General features: G+C 46.0%; 1 protein-coding gene across 2 annotated transcripts in view; it reads left to right on the top strand.

The window, feature by feature from the left end:
• The window catches only part of LOC138265206 (probable cation-transporting ATPase 13A4), a 329838-nt gene that overhangs the window by 273025 nt on the left and 37844 nt on the right, over window positions 1–18969 (top strand). For both annotated transcript variants that reach the window (XM_069212758.1, XM_069212759.1), the window contains one exon: window positions 10271–10343. In XM_069212758.1, coding sequence (XP_069068859.1) covers window positions 10271–10343 — 73 coding nt within the window. The remainder of the gene's footprint in view (window positions 1–10270; window positions 10344–18969) is intronic.

The raw sequence follows: 18969 nt of genomic DNA, 5'->3' as shown, positions 1-18969 counted from the left end.
GGGGAGTGCAAAGCCACAGTCTCTCAAGTGGATGCTGTTCTCCACTGGTTCTGGAGGGGGCCTGATGCCCAGAGTGCTTCATCCTGCCAAGGACTGGGGTAGTGGATGCTGTTCTCCACTGGTTCTGGAGGGGGCTTGGTGCCCAGATGTTAGGGTTTGTGCACAGCAAAGAGCATGTCCCCTCTCACTGCACTAGTGGGTTCTGTAATAGCTCCCTTTTAAACTTACTATTGAAAGCCTTTCTTGTTATCTCACCTTCCCCCCCCTAGGCTTCTGTGTATGTTGTTTAATGTGCTGTTTTGTTTACACATTGGGCCTTGCTTTTACCAAGGCTTCTTTAAAACACTCCTCCCTAGGCCGTGTGTTAATTCAACTCATTTGCATAATAACTGAAACTCTGCACACCTTTCAAGAACATGTGCAGCATGTGAGGACCACACCCAGCTCTTCAAACCACACCCAGCTCTGCACACCTTTCAAGAACATGTGCAGCATGTGAGGACCACACCCAGCCCTTCAAACCACACCCAGCTCTTCAAACCACACCCAGCCCTGTCTATAAAAGGCAGCCCCCGAGCCTCACCCAGTGCTTGTGCTCGTCTACCTCCCGCTTACCTGAGAACAGATCCCTCGGCGCTGACACTCCTGACTTTCATTGGCTTCAATGGGCGCAGCTGCTGGCTCTTCCTTCTTCTGGTTTCCGGTTCCTCCTTGCCTCAGCCGCTCTCCTACAAGCAACCTGCAAAAGAGAAAGAAGACAAGGTTAGACTGATCAGTATCTCTTGCCAGCAACAAGTAAGTGCAAAACCTTTTATTACCTGAAAGAACTTTGACAACAATTTCTGGATTCGAGTATAGACCATTGGAAACAAGATACCTTCCACGAACATTGTGATTCAAACCCTTTGTTACAAGAATACTTTGCGGAACTTTGTAAACAAACATTGGTTTTTTTTTATGGAACCTTTAAGAATCGAACAGTGGAAACCATTAACAGCAAGGCAAACAGTAAATCAAGGACTTGCACAAATTACATGCTGTATTTTGATGTAAAAGTACAGTATTTGTTTTATAAAAGATTCTGGAAATATGGGAAAAGTGAGTCTGCTATTGGGAATTTAGGCTTTAGTTATATTATGATGAATGTTTGATATTGGTAATTCTGATAACGGTATTTGTTTAATGTTTTAGAAGCTTTAGAGTAATAGAAAGCACATCCCAGAGCAGTAACACATTCCAAACCTGGAAACTAGAGACCAGGATCCAAGAGGTACTTTTAGAAGAGAATTTCTAATAAATAAAGAGATTGTCAGGAACCCATTTAGGAATAGGTTGCACTTATCTGTTCTTTATTTATGTTTCATTAGGCACCAGTTTCTACAGAAGTCAGAAAGGGCCGCAGATTTGTGCAGCACTTCAACAGTGGAAACGCAAGAACGGTGTTGTCTCTTTTTTTTATTTTATCCACTTCCCCCCTTCCCTTGAGCTTCTGTTCTTAGTGCACTGTTTTAAAAACTAGTGTGCTGGAACAAGCAGTTTCAGGGTGGGGTCGGATTGTCTTCAACCTCCATCAGAACTGAACAAGAACTCAGGTGAGCTGGGCTTTGACACCAGAGTGCTTCATCCTGCCAAGGACTGGGGTAGTGGATGCTGTTCTCCACTGGTGCTTCATCCTGCCAAGGACTGGGGTAGTGGATGCTGTTCTCCACTGGTTCTGGACCGGGCTTGGTGTCCAGAGTTCTTCATCCTGCCATGGACTGGGGTAGTGGATGCTGTTCTCCACTGGTTCTGGAGGGGGCTTGGGGCCCAGTTATGCTGCACCAGGGGTGTGGCAGTTCCCATTCCCTCACCTGGGTGTCTGAGCCACGAGATCTTCCGGTAACAGGTTGTATGATGCTCCTTGGAGGCAGAGCCACACTCCTCCTTGCAACGACTTAGGCTGCAAACTGCTGGTAGTGTCAGTGCTGGTGGTGGTGCCTCATGTAGTGTGTGCAGGGTCCAGGACGTCTCATGCAGCCTTGGACAGCTGACCACTTGGTATGGTGCTGATGTGCACTGTAGTGGCACTGCCTGGGCACGTCGCCGGGCTGGTGGTGGTAGCTGCGGTGGTGTCTTCGGCAGACATGCTGCCGGTGAAGCCTGTGGTGCAGGTGTCTGTAGTTGTGGAGGGAGACACCAGGCAGTCTCCTGCAGCCTCGGACGCCTGCCCACTGGGGATGACGCTGATGTCCGCTGTAGTGGCACTGGCTGAGCACGTTTCGGGGCAGATGGCGGTGGCTGCGGCAGTGTCTGTGGCGGAGAAGCTGTTGGTGGTGCAGGCACTTGTGGAGGGAGACACCAGGCCATCTCCTGCAGCCTCGGAAGGCAGCCCACTGGGGATGATGGTGGTGACTGTAGTTGAGGCAGCTGCCGTGCAGGTGGCGGTGAAGATGGCGGTGAAGGTTGCGGTCGTTGCGTCGGTGGTCACCGCGGTACAGGTTGCTGGCCTGTCTTGTGAAAGGGGGGACACCAGTCCCTCACCCGGAGGCTCTGTGCCCTGAGTTGACTTACCTTTGCTCTTGTGTCCCTTCCCCACCTTGGAAGTCGCTGCTGGGACCTTGGAACTGTCCTCTTTGGTTCTGGATGAGGCCTTGCTGGGTGGGTGGTGCAGAAATCGTAAAAGCTACCATTCAATAAATGTGCAGAGGGTGTGTTTGGCAGACCAGTACATCTCTCACGTGAATGCCATGTATCTCGGCTCTGTGCATGGCGTTTACATTTTGAGGAATAGCAGCATCCCTTATGTGATGGGGCAACTCCAGAGGCACTGTGGCCCGTATTTATACTTTTTTTAGCGCCGCATTTGCGCCGCTTTTTGACGCAAAACGGCGCAAACCTACAAAATACAATGGTATTTTGCAAGTTTGTGCCGTTTTTGCGTCAAAAAACGACGCAAATGCGGCGCAAAAAAAGTATAAATACGGGCCTGTGTGGCTAATAGGTGAGGTTAAGGTCCCCACACAGTATGAATAGGTGTCTGGGTATGGGATAGTCCCTAAGGGTTGGTGTATGTCTAACAGATGTCCCTCGACATTTGCAGGTGACTCTGGTTACCCCAACCTGTCATGGCTACTGACCCCAGTGAGGCATGCCAGGACAAGGGCAGAGGAACGCTACAATGAGGCACATGGGTGAACTAGGAGGATTATTGAGTGGACCTTCGGCCTTCTGAAGGCCAGATCCCAGTGCCTCCATCTAACAGGTGGCTCCCTATACTACTCACTGAAGAAGGTGTGCCAGATCATCGTGGCATGCTGTATGTTGCACAACATTGCTTTGCGACGCCAGGTGCCTTTTCTGCAGGAGGACGGGCCTGATGTTGGTCTTGTGGCAGCTGTGAAGCCTGTGGACAGTGAGGAAGAGGAGGAAGAAGAAGATATTGACAACAGAAACAACATCATCATGCAGTACTTCCAGTGAGACACAGGTAAGAGACTGGCACTGCTCATCACATATGACACTACTGTAGGACATTGTATAAGTCTGCCTTATTACCTCTGTGCATGGACCCTGACAATTCACTTTAGCTTTCCTTTTCACAGATCTGGGTACCACTTTCTGCTTTCTGCTATGTTTACTGCTGCCCAACAACTGTCATACTTTGGTATGTGCAAATGAACATTTACAATGCTATTTGTCAAAGAGGTTGTAAAAACACATTTGTGAAATAACAGACTGACTCCATATTGTTTTGTGATTCAATGGTGTTTATTTAAGTTCTAATAAGTGGAGGGGGATGTGCAGTGGTCTGGGGTGATGGTGGAAAAAATATCCATGGTTGAGTCCAGTCTCTTTGTATCACAGGTGCATTGTCCAATGGGGCATAGGAAATTGAGCAATGGCAGTTCAAGGTGGTCAGGGTGACATAGTGGGACAGAAGGGTGACAATCAGGAGAATGTTATTTTCTGGTGGGGGTCTTGGCAATGTTCTCTGTCTTGTGCCCGGATCGCAGGGACCGTTTGCGGGGTGGTTCTCCTTCTGCAGGAGGTAGGGTGCTGGTGGCCTGTTGAACCTGTGGCGGGACCTCCTGTCCACTAGCGCTGGTGGACGTGGAGGGCTGTTCATCGTTCGGGCTGGTGTCAGGGGCCCGGTGGTATGCCACAGTCTCCCTCATGGTGTTGGCCATGTCTGCCAGCACCCCTGCAATGGTGACCAGGGTGGTGTTAATGGACTTCAAGTCCTCCCTGATCCCCAGGTACTATTCCTCCTGCAGCCGCTGGTCTCCTGAAACTTGGACAGTACCGTGCCCATGGTCTCCTGGGAATGGTGGTATGCTCCTATGATGTTGGAGGGTGCCTCCTGGAGAGTGGGTTCCCTGGGCCTTTCCTCCCCCTGTTGCACAACTGTCCTCCCAGCTTCCCTGTTGTCCTGTGCCTCTGTCCCCTGAACCGTGTGCCCACTGCCACTGACCCTAGGTCCCTGATCGTCCTGTGTTAGTGGGGTTGCCTGGGGTCCCTGTAGTGGTGGACACACTGCTGATTGACGTGTTCTGGGGACAGTGGCATGGGCCAGCTGGGTGGGTGCTGTGGGGGTGTTTCCTGAGGAGGAAAGTCTTGTGGTGGTTTGGGACTATGGAAGGGAAACCGACTGTCCAGAGGTCTCTGATGGGCCGGGCTGGTCATCTTGATCCAGGCGTGCAGAGCTGCTGTTGTCACTGTGGGCCTCTTCTGTGGGGAGACTGGATATGGCTGGCACATCCTGTCTGGTGACATTGTGTGGGGGTCCTGTTGGGCTGTAAATGCATAGTTATTGTATCCGTGTATGCCATCTTGTGCAATGGGTGAGTTTCCCTCTACTTCTGTGCTTGCCTGCATTATCGCCTTGGCCCTTGTGTGACTGGTGATTGTGTGCCCTGGCTAAGTCTCTCTACTGTACATGCTGTGGTGATGGGTGTCCATGCATTGTTCTCACATGCAGGGCTTGGTATTGGAATATGTGGGTTGTGATAGTGGGGTATCTGTGAGGTGTTGGGGTAATGGGTGTGAGGGTAGGGGTAGAAGTTTGTGATGGCATGCAGGTAGGGTGGGGTGGATATAATAGTAAAGCTATGACTTACCAGAGTCCAGTCCTCCTGCTACTCCTGCGAGGCCCTCGGGATGCATGATCGCCAAGACTTGCTCCTCCCATGTTGTTAGTTGTGGGGGAGGAGGTGGGGGTCCACCGCCAGTCCTCTGTACGGCTACATGGTGTCTGGATACCACGGAACGTACCTTCCCCTGTAGGTCGTTCCACCTCTTCCTGATGTCATCCTGCGTTTTTGGATGCTGTCCCACTGCGTTGACCCTGTCGACAATTCTCCCCCATAGCTCCATCTTCCTAGCAATGGATGTCTGCTGCACCTGTGATCCGAATAGCTGTTGCTCTACCCGGATGAGTTCCTCCACCATGACCCTGAGCTCCTCCTCAGAAAACCTGGGGTGTCTTTGAGGTGCCGTGATGTGGTGTGGGTGATGTGTGAGGTGATTGTTGATGTGATGTGTGGGGTGATGTGTTGGGGTGTGTTCTTTGATGTGCGTGGATGGTGTATGAATGATGGTGTTGTGTGCATCTGGATGCTGATGTTGTCGTAGCTTTTCTGTCTCTCTGCTTCTTCCACAAATGTCGTTGTAAGGGGTTGTGGGTAGTGTGGGTGTGTGTTTTATAGTGGTGTGAGTGTGTGGTTGTGGTGTGTGTATGTGTATCAGACGTGTGTATTTTGAATTGTCCAATGTGGTGTGGTTTTGTAAGTGTGTGCGTATTTTAAGCGCAGCAGTGTGTACCGCCAATGGATTACCACGGTTGAATCACCAGTTTATCACTGACCTTTGGTGTGGCGGACTTGTGTGGGTGTCTGTATTGTGGAGGATTTCTAAGTGTAGGTCATAATACCTGTAGCGGATTTCCGCAGCGGGCACGGTATATTGGCGGCCGTCAGCACGGCGTTCACCGGCCTTTACCACCAGGGTTGTAATGAGGGCCTCACTGTTACAAAAATAAAGGTACTTTATTTTGGTGACACAAATACCAAATATACCTTAGAGACTATACTCCCTTAGCAGGTAAGTAATACACAAATTATATACACTAGTATGCAGAAATAGCATAAAAACTGTTAGAAAACAGTGCAAATAGTGAAAATCACAATAGTTAGAGATTGAACCAGGGGAGCACAAACCATATACCAAGAAAGTGAAATGCGAAAGTTGGTCCCCCAGCTAGGCAATTGTAGTGTGTAGAGTGGAGCTGGGAGTACTAGGAAAGCCCAAAGGTAAGTACCACAATACACACCAGTGACCAGGAAAGCAGGTGTAAATCACAATAACTTCCCTAGAACACACACAGTAACAAGAAGAAGAATTATGCAAAACCCAGAAGAGACTGCAAGACATCAACTTGGATTCCTGGTCAAGAAGGCCTGTGGAAGAAGGGGACCAAGTCCAAGAAGTACAGAAGAGTCCGGGAAGAACAGGTGCCACTGCTTACCTGGATGAAGGTGCAAAAGAAGAACCATGCTGGAGAAGAGAAGTCAGTACTGCGTCCAAGAAGACCAACATGGGTTCCTGAAGGGTGCAAGTGGTGTTCCACGTAGGATGGAGGATTGCTGACAGGTATGCATCGTCAGAGTCCACCAACAAACCTTGGCACACACAAAGCTTGCGGTTAGCGGAAAATGGCGCAGCCAGGGTCCAGGATGGACCATTTGGACTTTACCCAGGAGAGGGCCCTCAGCAACTCAGAGAGCCCACAGAACACCAGGCAGTGCACACAGGAGTCCCACAGCACAGGGACAAGAAAGTTGCAGAAGAAGCCCATGCAGCACTATAACAATTGTTCCCACGCCGCCAGAGAACCACTCAGGAAGCTGTGCGTCACAGGATGGAGTGCTGGGGGCTGGAGCTACAAGATGCATGAAGGACTTGGAGGAAGAATGCCAACAAGCCTTGGCAGCTGCAAAAGACGCAGTGCATGGGGGGTACTGTCTTGTGTGGGGAGGCAAGGTCTTACCTCCACCAAAGTGGGACAGCTGGAAGAGAGGACGATCGTGACCACTTCAGTCCATGACCCGTGATGCAGGATCCATGCAGCTCTGCCGGAGAGGGGATGCATACAGCCAGTCGTCGATGCAGATGGTGCCTGCAGAAGCAGGGGAGTGACTCCCTCACCCCAAGGGAGATTCCTTCTTTATTCTGATGCAGGCTGAATGAGGACTGCCCTCATAGGATGCACAACTGGGGAGATGTTGCAGTTGCTAGAAGGAGCTGGAGACAGAATATTGCAGAAGGCGTCTTGCTAGACATAGGTAGTGACATGTGTCCAGTACACGCAGAAAATGGTGTCCCTGCACTCACAAAGCCTGAGAAAATGGGCCTGGAGTTCATGGGAGCACCTCTGCTGGTGCAGAGATGCCCTCACACACAGGTACTTTGCATTCTACCCTGTGGGCTAGAAGGCCTGCCATAGGGATGACTTATAAGTGACCTAGTGTAGTTAAAAAGTGCAGTGAAAGGGTGCAACAGCAGTCCTGCAGAAGCCTTTGCATGGGCTCACTATGGATGGCAAAATATATGCTGCAGCCCATAGGGATCCCCTGGAACCCCAATGCCCTGGGTACCCAGGTACCATATACGAGGGACTTATAAGGGGGCACCAGTATGCCAATTGTGGGTAAAATACTGTGTTTTGGGTGAGAGAGCATAATCACTGGGGTTCTGGATAGCCGTCAACTACACTGATATCAGGCAGAAAAAGGGGGGAACCATGCCAAGAAAGAGCGTACTTTCCTACAGGAACACACGGCTTTGCTGCACTTACTTTCTCATGGTGTCTCCTCTTCATCAATTCTTGATGCCTCAATGCATGCACAATGAGTCTCCCTTGGCACAGCCAACCCCAAGTGTGGGACTGTTTCTAGGTGGAAGTAGAGCAGAAGGTCACTGGCCACACGTGACTCTCCATTGCACAAAAAGGGCAATCATTTGCTTAAAGGCTTGTGAAAGTTTTTTAAAGACAGCCTTCTAATCTCACTTGAGCTCAGGTGGTCCAATATTTTCAGATGTTGGTTTTTGTCTTAACCAATTTCAAGAGGACAGTATCTTTTCCATTTTTTCTGTTTCTCGATCCAGCACTAAGACCAGTCATGTGACTATTTCTGCTTTCTATTTCCTGTCTTTTCTCTATGCAAGCCAGGCCTTGCCTACCGAACTTGCGCACAATGCAGCCATACTATTCTTCAGCGGGTAATTTACCCCTTCAGTCCCTTTTATGTGCCTAATTTTGTTCCTTCCAATTTCCTCCCCTGATTTCTGTGTCTATTCTGCTCTGCTCTCCTTCACTGCTCCTTGGTGCTAGTCTTCTGGAGAAGCACTTCCAGAAATCTCCAATCTCTTCTGGAAACTGAAGATCAAATTACTATCCCTGTTGACGTTCTTTAAGCTATTGCTTTTAACTCCAGAATCTGTGCTACGTCTTGTGGGCACCTGCCCTTCACAGGCGAAATAGTTGTGTGATACCACTGAGGCTTGAGGAAGGAGTTGCTCTGTCTTAGGCAAGTTGAAAGGTGAATGAAGAAGATACCAATGTGCCCTTGGATTATCAGTTGAGTTTGTTAGGATTGGTTTGAAAACCGCTTACTTCAAAGGGTTTGGAACTAGCTGTTTAACAAAGAGTATTATATGTTTAAAATTTTGGGGTTGCTTTTTGGGAAAAAGTCAAAAAGTCATGACAATAATCATCATCCATACAGCAATATAATGAATTTATCTACTGTCTAATTATCCCATCCCTTTTGAAAGGCTCAAGGTCATTAAGACCATCTTCTTTATTATTATACTGCATCTGGCCAGGGTCACAACTTTTTGCACCTGAAATAACACAATAGTTGTTCTAAAGAACAATAGTATTTTGTATTGTAGATTGACTTCTGCGTTGATAAGGTTAGTGTTTATGCTTCCAGCAGCTACGTCACAGCCTCTGCTACACATTTGGTATTACAGCCTCATTGCCGGACTCCAAACACCTGTAATTCAAATGTGCAACATGACATTTATAAGGTGCTAATTTGCCCATGGAATCATTTATGCAATGCTTTATGTTCTTGTTTTTAGTCTTTTAATCCTTGCAGAAGATATTAATGTAAGTGTCTTAGAACTATGGTGTGAAGCTCATTTAACCAATCTGTTGGGCCTACTTTGTCTAATCATTTTCTTTATGCTGGAATTAAGGTGCTTTGCTGTGGAGATTTATCAAATTTCTTTTTTAGGTGTAGGCGTAGTTTAAGGATTTGTGTACCAATGATGACTGTGTAAACCAGACCAAGGGGGTCATTCTTACCCCCGCGGGCGGCGGTTGCCGCCCGCGTGGAGGGAGCCGCCATATGGCCGCTCTGCGGTCGAAAGACCGCGGAGGCCATTCTGGCTTTCCCGCTGGGCTGGCGGGCGACCGCCAGAAGGCCGCCCGCCAGCCCAGCGGGAAACCCCTCCCCACGAGGAAGCCGGCAGAGTGGGTATGTGCGACGGGTGCAGTGGCACCCGTCGCGTATTTCAGTGTCTGCATAGCAGACACTGAAATACAAAGTGGGGCCTCTTACGGGGGCCCCTGCAGTGCCCATGCCATTGGCATGGGCACTGCAGGGGCCCCTAGGGGCCCCACAACACCCCATACCGCCATCCTGTTCCTGGCGGGCGACCCGCCAGGAACAGGATGGCAGTATGGGGTGTCAGAATCCCCCATGGCGGCGCAGCAAGCTGCGCCGCCATGGGGGATTCCCAGGGCAGCGGAAAACCGGCGGGAGACCGCCGGTTTTCCTTGTCTGACCGCGGCGGTCAGAATGCCCTGCGTTGGCGGTGCTCCCGCATCCCCGGCCCCGGCGGTCCTTGACCGCCGGGGTCGGAATGACCCCCCAAAAGACTTTTCAGTGAATATAGATTTAAGGGGCTGTTGAATGTTGGTAAGAGAAACGTAGTAGAAGTGTTCAACCAAGTCTATATTCTGTTTCTGGCTATTTGTAAAGGAATGAGGCCCCTTCCTCTGAATTCATGGGGTCAGCCATGTGGTCTGATTGATGAAGAATTACCTACTAGTGCACATCATGTGATACTGATGGAAAGGGGATGGTGATTTTGACAGATCGTGTTGTCATGACAAAACTCTAATTTGGGCTTGGGTGCATTCTTGTTGTACATTTTCTTACTGAATCATGTATTAATTGCATTGCTATATTGACCATCTCATTTTTTTCTTTACTTATTTTAGCAAAATCGACTCCTTGGAAATTACCAATATCTCACTCAAGAAATGGGAGTTGGCTTTGTCACTTACTTGACAAGTAAGCTTAAAAACTTGAATGTTTTACTAAATTCAACAGCAATTAGGTAGTCCTGCTAGAAAGCAATGAGTAACTTGCCACTGGTAACAAATGCTACATGTGCTTGAGAAATCTTACAGGGAATATTATATGTTCACATATTGATGGGATACTTTCACAATGTTTTATGAAGGGGTGGTGCATGTCATTCACTTCCTCGCAAGTGACAGCAAAGATCAAGTGTTTAAAATATCAGGAAATTATTACATCCACTCTGATATTTTTCCTGTGCGCCAAATAATGTATTAAACCTTGTAAAAATCATACACCCTATACATCTGTATCAAACCTCATATTTAAAACTCTCAAACATCTCACCTATAGCTACAATTTCTTACCCGCCACTTGCGGCACAAGATACTTTTTTCAATTTGCTATGCTGTGCAGCATGCCATGCCTCATTACTTTCTGGCTGTTTTCAGTGTGATCATTGCTGAGGGGCATTTCTCCCCAATCAAAAAAAAAAAGAACCAATCAAAATGGCAGACACATATTGCTAAAGTGAGAATGACGGATGGGGAGACAGCATACCAGACCTGGACAACTGCTCCCCCACCCATTAATAGCCTCGAAGTTCTTTCTGTTTATCCCCAAGCTGCCCTCAATGGGGAAAACAGAAAGACCTCTAGACAATAAAGTTTATTTCTAATTTACAAATTTGAAAGCATTGAGGACCAGCCTGTCCTGTTCTGGGCCATCCCCCACCCCTAAAGGGCCAATGGACTTCCCCCTCCGGGTGGCAGAATGGTGGATTTATCTCCCATTTGCCCTCCCTAATGAGCAGAAAGTACACTAGACTGCACAACGGTATTTATTAAATAAATAAAATGGGGGAGGGGTCGGGTCTGTTCACACATCAGGCAATATCCCTTACCCTAAAGTGCGCACACTTTTTGTGCCACACCAGGAGAGTGTGGGATTGAACCCCGATCTGCCATCCAGGATGTAGAAGGACACAAAGCTTAAAGCACTCTAGATCCATTGATTGTTTTTTTCTTAATGGGGTGCAGGCAAGCCCTGCCATTGGGCAGCAACAGCTGCCCTTAAAGTTCATATAATCGTTGTGGCCCTAACACGTAGAAGCAAATTTGGGATTTACTGACAATCTGCTCTCCTTACTAGACACCAGGGATTGATTGAAAGAAAAAGGAATGTTAATCAGCTGGCCCATCTCTCTAAAGGCTAAAAAGTATTTCTGAACCTGACAGGGGAATATTGAGTTGATTTACCCCATCTGCCCTTCCTATTTGGGCATAAAGTACATTAGACCCTAGGGACTGTCTTATAGAAGGTCGCCTGGGGGCGCAATGGGTGTTTGCACTTTCACCTTCATATTGTAGAAGTGTCCACAGATATTTGTTTAAGCTCATTCAACAATCGCCACCAACCCCAGCACAAAGCTTATACCTGTGCAATCATGAGAGCGTTCCTGTTTCTACGTTACACATATGGACATCGAGACAAAACAAATCTTAGTAGGTGAACTGACTGTGCACCACAATGAGGTGGTGCACAGTCATTGTTGCCCCCAAATATGTCATTTGGAAGTGGGGCCCTAGGATTCCACAGACCAACTTGGTGTTTTCCCTCTTTGAAGAGAGAGACTGGTCCACCTCCAGTGAAAGATGCAGCCAAGGTTTCAACCCGTAGCCATGTGCTTCACTAATGCCCTCTCCTCAGCCATGGAATGTTCTGTGAGCGTTCAAGCATGTGTTAAAGAATGCATTTTTGTGTTTGCAACGGGGTGTACTATTGTGGCCTGAATAAGGCACACTTAATAAAGAGTGCCCCACAGTCAGTCATCTGATATATAATTATAGCCTGGGAGTTTATTTATTAAAGGAGTATGGGCTGGTCCATTCTGGCTTAGAGCCACACCCCCATTGGAGCTCAAATAGTCTTTCTGCCCCCTGTGCTAGAACCCCAATACTGTGGTCATTCTGATGAAAAATTATCATAACTCTGGGTTCCTGCGGGCAATTTGTTGATATAAGGGTTGGCAAAGAGGTTATAAACCTCTACATTCTGCCACTCCAGAGTAGGGGATAGGCTATCTGGTACCCTGATATCAAGATTTGCTGATGACCCACACTATTCTGTTTTTTATCCATCATTCCATGGTGTCCTGTGGGATTTAGGCCCCCTGGGGCAGAAGAACAGAGGAGAACCTTCCAATCATCCCCAAAGGAGAATAAAATCATACATGTACTAAATGTAAATGGCAATATGTATTTCCCCAGCACTGTCTGACCATACCCCCAGCATAGCGAAACAATGAGTGTGAACAAACTTATGGGCAAAATGAAAAATGCACAAGAGAGAAACACTGGACACAGGAGTCTTCAGGAGACCTCTTAAATTGAATCCTTTTTACTTGACTACTCATGCTTTAATAAGGGACTTTTCATCTGGTACTTTTACAAGGTAAGGGACTAAGGGTTAAACAACTGATAAACAATTAAGTTATTGACTAAACATCTATTCTGATTGCTATTCATCACCTGGAAATTTCAAACATAGGAATGAAGACAATATACATCTACTCAAAGAATTCTGAGGTTTCTTATATAAGAGAGAACACATTTCTTGAAGTAGATATTTGTAAGAAGTCTCATTAATTATGCTTGATTACTTGTGTGATAAATACCTGGGTATACATTTACCAATCTTGTTAATCCTAATTCATCAATTATTCTACTTAGTTTTACAAGTGACTAAAAGAGAGAAAAAAAATATTCATGTTCATTTGCACCCATTCCTTGCTCAAATAAAAATTTAAAACTTTTGAAATTAATGTTTCACTTACTCAGAATCTCTCCAGAAATAACTAAGGACCTGACTTAGAGTTTGGCAGATGGGATTCTTGGTCATAAACAAGAATGATATCCAGCCCACCTTGTTACAATTGCAACTGGATAAATTGCACATATAAAATGGCAGATGGTGATCCTTAAAATGATTTTAAAATATTTAATTCAATACACAATGTCCAATGTAATATAAAAGATTACTCAAAAGTGGAATAAAAATGATTCCAAAGTGATCATCCAAATTCATTTCCACATGAGTCCCAGATTAGATGACTTGGGGTGCTCGTGATGGCATAAAGCATCCACACCAAACCAGATGAAGCTGGTATCCAGATGTGAGTACTAGAAATACAGCCAGTGCTGTCTTAGAATAAACAACCTCAAAGGGCTAGTATATGTGAATCTTCACCAATCCAGTAAGATGGCATTGGTGTGTCTCACTCTAGAAAGACTCAACCAAAAGTTCTATAGAGAAGACACATGTGCCAAGAATCACTGGGGCATATTTATACTCCATTTGCACCAAATTTGCATCATTTGTTTTGTGCACACATTTAGTGCAAAACTAACTCCATGTTTATATTTTGATGTTAGACACATCTAATGTCAAAGTATTGTAGTTTGCACCATTTTTTAAATGTGTGGACCTACCTTGCGTCAATGAGATGCAAGGTAGGCATTCCCATCTAAAAAATGGTGCTAACCCCTTAGCCCCATACTTATCCCTCGTGCTAAAATGACGCACGGGGATAGGAGGGGCTAAATAATGGTGCAAAGCTTGCTTTGCACCATTATTTAACGCCTTGTCAGACCAGGTGTTAGAGGACCTGTGGACCCATTTCCATGGTTAAACACCTTGGAATGAGTCCACAAGTGCCCTCCTTAAGCCCTAGGAACATCCCCACCAACCCCAGAGGGACACTAGAGGATAGGGGACCCCATCCCAGGTAAGTAGGGTAAGTATAGGTAAGTATTCTTTATTTTTAAATCAAAGTGCCATAGGGGGCCCAACTTGGGGCCCCTGCATGGCACAGGGTGCAATGGCCATGCCCAGGGGACACTGGTCCCCTGTGCTGACCATTGGGAAGGTGGGCATGACTCCTGTCTTTTCTAAGACAGGAGTCATGTGGTATAGATGGTTTTGTGTCGGAAAATGATGCTAGGCTGGTTAGAGTATTTTTTTTTTACTCTAACCAGCCTAATGTCATTTTTTGGTGCAAAACTCCCTTCTCCTGTACTGCCACCCTCACCCAGGTAACATATTTTTTTTAGCGCTGGCCCACACTTTGCACCAGCTTGCACCATTCCATAGATATGGCGCCCGTCTGTCGCTCAGGAATGGTGCAAGCCGGTGCTAAACCTTTTGATACAAGACTGCGTTTGTGCAGTTTTGCATCAAAATGTACTAATATGCCCCACTGTGTTTTATGTTGTCTGACTTCTAGTGTCAGACGACTCCAGATATCGCTAGTGTTCACATGAGCAAACTGCAGTCAACCAATGTTCAGCAGCTGCTTGCGAGGTCTCTGTACAGCAGTATAAAAAAAACAAATACAAAATATTGTGATAGCTGAAAGTTAGTGACATGAGGCTGATAGATCATCTGGTCTGTAGTTCAGTTGTACAACTAGTAAGGCTTGCACCGCTGTCTGCTTCTCACTTTTTCCCCTGGTGGGGTGGTTTAGAAGCATTTCTATCCCCAGCCCAATTTGTCCACTCAGAATGGCTGAAAGCCCACCACACTACCAGAGAAAACATTGAGAAATGGAAGAACTGGACTATATTTGCATCAGAAAAATACCCTTTCCATGCTCAATCACTGCACAATTTTGCCCTGGGTCCTACCTCCCATCTCCTGATTGAAATAATGTTTTGGTAAACCAAACACATGTCATAGGAACATATATATACTTCAACTATGTGAAACCTCCTTGACACCACATTCATTTCACATGGGCCACATTTTTAATTGATTCTTGTTGAGGGTGATAGGTCCACCCACACAAGTTGGGTGCAGGTTTTAGTTGGAGTAGTGCTGGAAAACTGGGAGGTAGTGCATTTTTGTACAGTAGATTCTGGAACTTTCCTTCAAAGAAATGTGAGGAAATCTCTAATTTTATTAAAGTACGTTTATTTTGTTCAGGAGAATCTGGGCAAGTAACAGCCCCTGTTCTCAGAAGAGGGGTACTATTTATATTAGGAGAAATGTGGGAATGAACAACGGTAGGATTTTTTTTCAATCCCCAGAGATTCTAGATCTTTTCATTTCAGATGTGTGAAGCACGTTTCTAATTTATCCAAATGTTTGATGTATCAGGGGCATTCTAGGAGAGAACAAACAGTGGTATTTACAGAAGCCACTCTACTCTGTTTTTTTCATATATATTTTTCAGAATTGTTTGGGGATGGTAGTTTTCCCTGGGTGCCAGCCAAATCTGAGCCCAAAAACCACATCTACCCATATTGCTAGAAATAAGAACCATACCAAGTAGTAGGAATTTTGTGGATCCAGGCAGATTTTACAACTTTCTTCTCCAGAAAAGTAAAGAAAATATGTAATTTATCCCAAGGTTAATATCTGCAGGGCATTCTTGGTCAGAAAAGTGTGAGGTTTCTCCAGGTGTCAAAGTTTTGATACATGTCTGGGGTTGGTAGGTTTCCTTGAGCCCTGGCTGGTCCTGGACCCAAATAGGGCAGGTGACCACATCTTCAGAAACATTAGAATTCCAAGGAAACTCTTGATGTATCCGTGTTGCATTTAGGAGCCCTTTCTGTGGTGAGTGATTGGCCACACATGTGCAGTTCCATTTTAATTAGGATTAGGGTGGGAACACAGAATAGTAGCATTTCCTATATTATCTGTTGGACCTGGCATTTTTTGCAGGGTCTCCCACGGACTTTTGCCTTATGTTGCACAACCCATTTTTGTTGGTTTTAGAAATGTGTGCACATTACCACTGCTAACCAGTGGAACAGTGCTCCTGCTCTCTCATTCAAACATGGTAAGAGTGGCCTATACCTCACTGGCCCATTTACTTAATGTACTTGTAAGTCCCTAGTAAATTGTACTGCAGGGACTGTAAATGAAATGTTGTTAGTGAGCCTGCACTTATTATGCCTCCCACTAAAGTAGCCTTTTAAAACATGTCTTAGGCCTACCTTAGGCTGGCCTTAGTCTTTAGTAACATTTTAAACTACCAGTTCAACCTATCAAAATAATCCTTTTGACAGGCCTAAACCTTTTCTTTTAATACTGATAAGTCACCCCTTTAGTTGGCCCCAAACGCTCATAGAGAAGGGTGCACTGTATTTAAAACAGGGTGAATTATATTGAAAACGTAGGACATGTGTACTTAGGTTTTACATGTCCTGGCAGTCAAAAACTCCCAAAGTCATTTTCACTGTTGTATGGGATATTTATTCTATTAACTAACACTGTATTAACTTATTCCAGTTTCTAAGTGCTATGTTTGATTTGGGAGCAGATTGAGGCATAGGTTATACTCTCAAATTAATTGTAATTTAAATCCTCTCTAATTCGAAAGTCAGATTCTAAATCACAATGGTAAAAATGCCTCTTTTAGAAAGATGTCATTCTTGTCCCAACCGTTTATGCCTTCTGCCAGTGTCCTGGGTCAGGTGACTGTGAATGGCTCAGCTGTTAAGGTTTGTGTATTCATTCTAAAGATTGACACAAAGGGTGCTTAGAGGTGCACAGGATGGATCATTCTGGTAGAACGATTGGGAGGAACTATACAGAGCCTCACTTATACTTCAAAAGGCTTCGCCTTCTGCACACACAAAGATTCTCACACAAGGCTTGCCTTGGCTTTTGTCACCTTTGTAGCCTTGACAGGGGAAGAGGTAAAACTTTCTAAACCAGATGTGGAGGTAGGACAGAGAGTCCCCCTCACGAAGGCTGGCATCAAGAATAGATATTGGATCTCAAAACACACCTAAGGACTGCTCTGCAGCAGAGGACTGCCTTGCTGTCTGAGAAGGAAGACTGGGTCTGCTTACCGTCATCCCAGACTCACCAAGAGTCAGTTCTCAGACCTCGTGTGTGAACTACAGTGGAACAGCAAGCTTCAGGGCCTCCCTACAAATGCACAACTGACCTGCTGTGACTGGATCTGCATGGACCTGCATCTGTACCTGCTGAGCCTTGCTGGCTTCTGCTGGAGTGAGACTCTGATCCCCATAAGGTGCAATCTGGATGCTTGGCCGGCATCAGACTGTACTCCTCTGCATGAAAAGGTGAAAATCCTGAAGTTTGAGTTCTTCACCACTGCGCTTGAGCCAGTTCGCACTAAGACTATGCTTCATGCAATGACTGCAAACACAAAGCTCTGATGAGATAAACTCTTCACGCTACAGTGCCCACTAGGCTACGACTGGAAATACAAGAGCTACAATTCGTACTACAGCATAGACAGCATTTGGTGACTGCCAATATGAAGCTACAGCAATGACCGGCCACAGTGCCTGCCTGTCTCTCTGAGCTTCAACAAGAGCTATCTGCAACATTGTCCCTGCTCCTCGCAGCCGCCTACACCGTGAACTGAACTTTTCACACCAGACTTTAAGGTTAACTTTTCAGCTCCATTGCGGTCAGCCTGAAATTGTGACTGTTCTCGGGTCTAGTGAAACCAAATGACCATGAGTGGTGCTTTGTGCTCCAAACTACATATCTCCAGGTTTATTGATTAGATGTTTGGCTCTGTTATGAGTTACTTTATTAAAATGTATTCTATTTTTCTAAATTGGTTTGGGGGTTTTCTTGGGTTGTGTTTTTACTTCGTTACTGTTTATATGCTGCATAAATACTTTACTTAGTGGCTCTAAGTTAGGCCTGACTGCCTTGTGCCAGGCTACCAGAGAGGTAGGCACAGTTTGATTTATTGACTTTTGTAGGTCACCCTACCAAGGATTGTGCTTGTAGCCTGAGTGGGGCTTACACCCTCTTCAACCAATAACCTAATTTCTTACAACATCTATAAGTATGTCAGTAAGATAGAATGAACACATTTTGCAAACCACTTTTCAAATCACATAATATAATTGGTAACGCCTAATTCAGAGTAGTGGAAATTATCTTGATTTCTAAACTCGGAATCTTGGTCACAATTAAAATGGATAAATTGTGTCCATAATCAGCATTGTTCGTCAGATGATACTTTATAAATTAATGCTTTGTTGGTGCACAATGAAAAAAAAAATAGAAGCTGCAGCTCTATTGTTGTCTCTTGGTATCATGTTTTTCGACTGCCAATAAGGAATATATATGCGTGTGACCCTGCAGATACCAAAACTTTGGCTCCCAAAATTTAACCATTTTGGGGCGTCGGACGCACGGTGCTCGGGTGCTTCAGGCAGCTCCTGCACATAGTACTGGAATCTCTTTGGTGCGGGCACCAGAGGGATTCCCTTCTCGAAGAAACAGCTATGGGAAATGGGGAAAAGCTTCCCCATTTTTCGAGGCTGTTTCTTTTGCTTCAGTAAAATGACAATCAGCGTGCAGGGATTGCTGAGGTCACTTCACTGATACCGAAAGTGAAATGAGCCACTTGGCTCATTTCACTTTCTCTGCATCAGTACTTATGGGGCGATCTCAGCCCCTCATGCACCGATCCAGATGGGAGAAGTATTGTTTGAAAGGGGAGCATCCAATAGTATCCCTCTCTAGCGGATTCTGGCTTGGGCTTTGTTGTAGAAGGGCGATTCCTAAGCAGGAATCCACCACTAGACACTAGGGAGGGGGGGTGGATCCTTGGGTA

The sequence above is a fragment of the Pleurodeles waltl genome, chromosome 11 (assembly GCF_031143425.1).
Source record: "Pleurodeles waltl isolate 20211129_DDA chromosome 11, aPleWal1.hap1.20221129, whole genome shotgun sequence".
NCBI classification, from domain to species: Eukaryota; Metazoa; Chordata; class Amphibia; order Caudata; family Salamandridae; genus Pleurodeles; species Pleurodeles waltl.
Note: the sequence above shows the minus strand (reverse complement) of the source record. Positions and strands in the feature narration are given on the sequence as shown.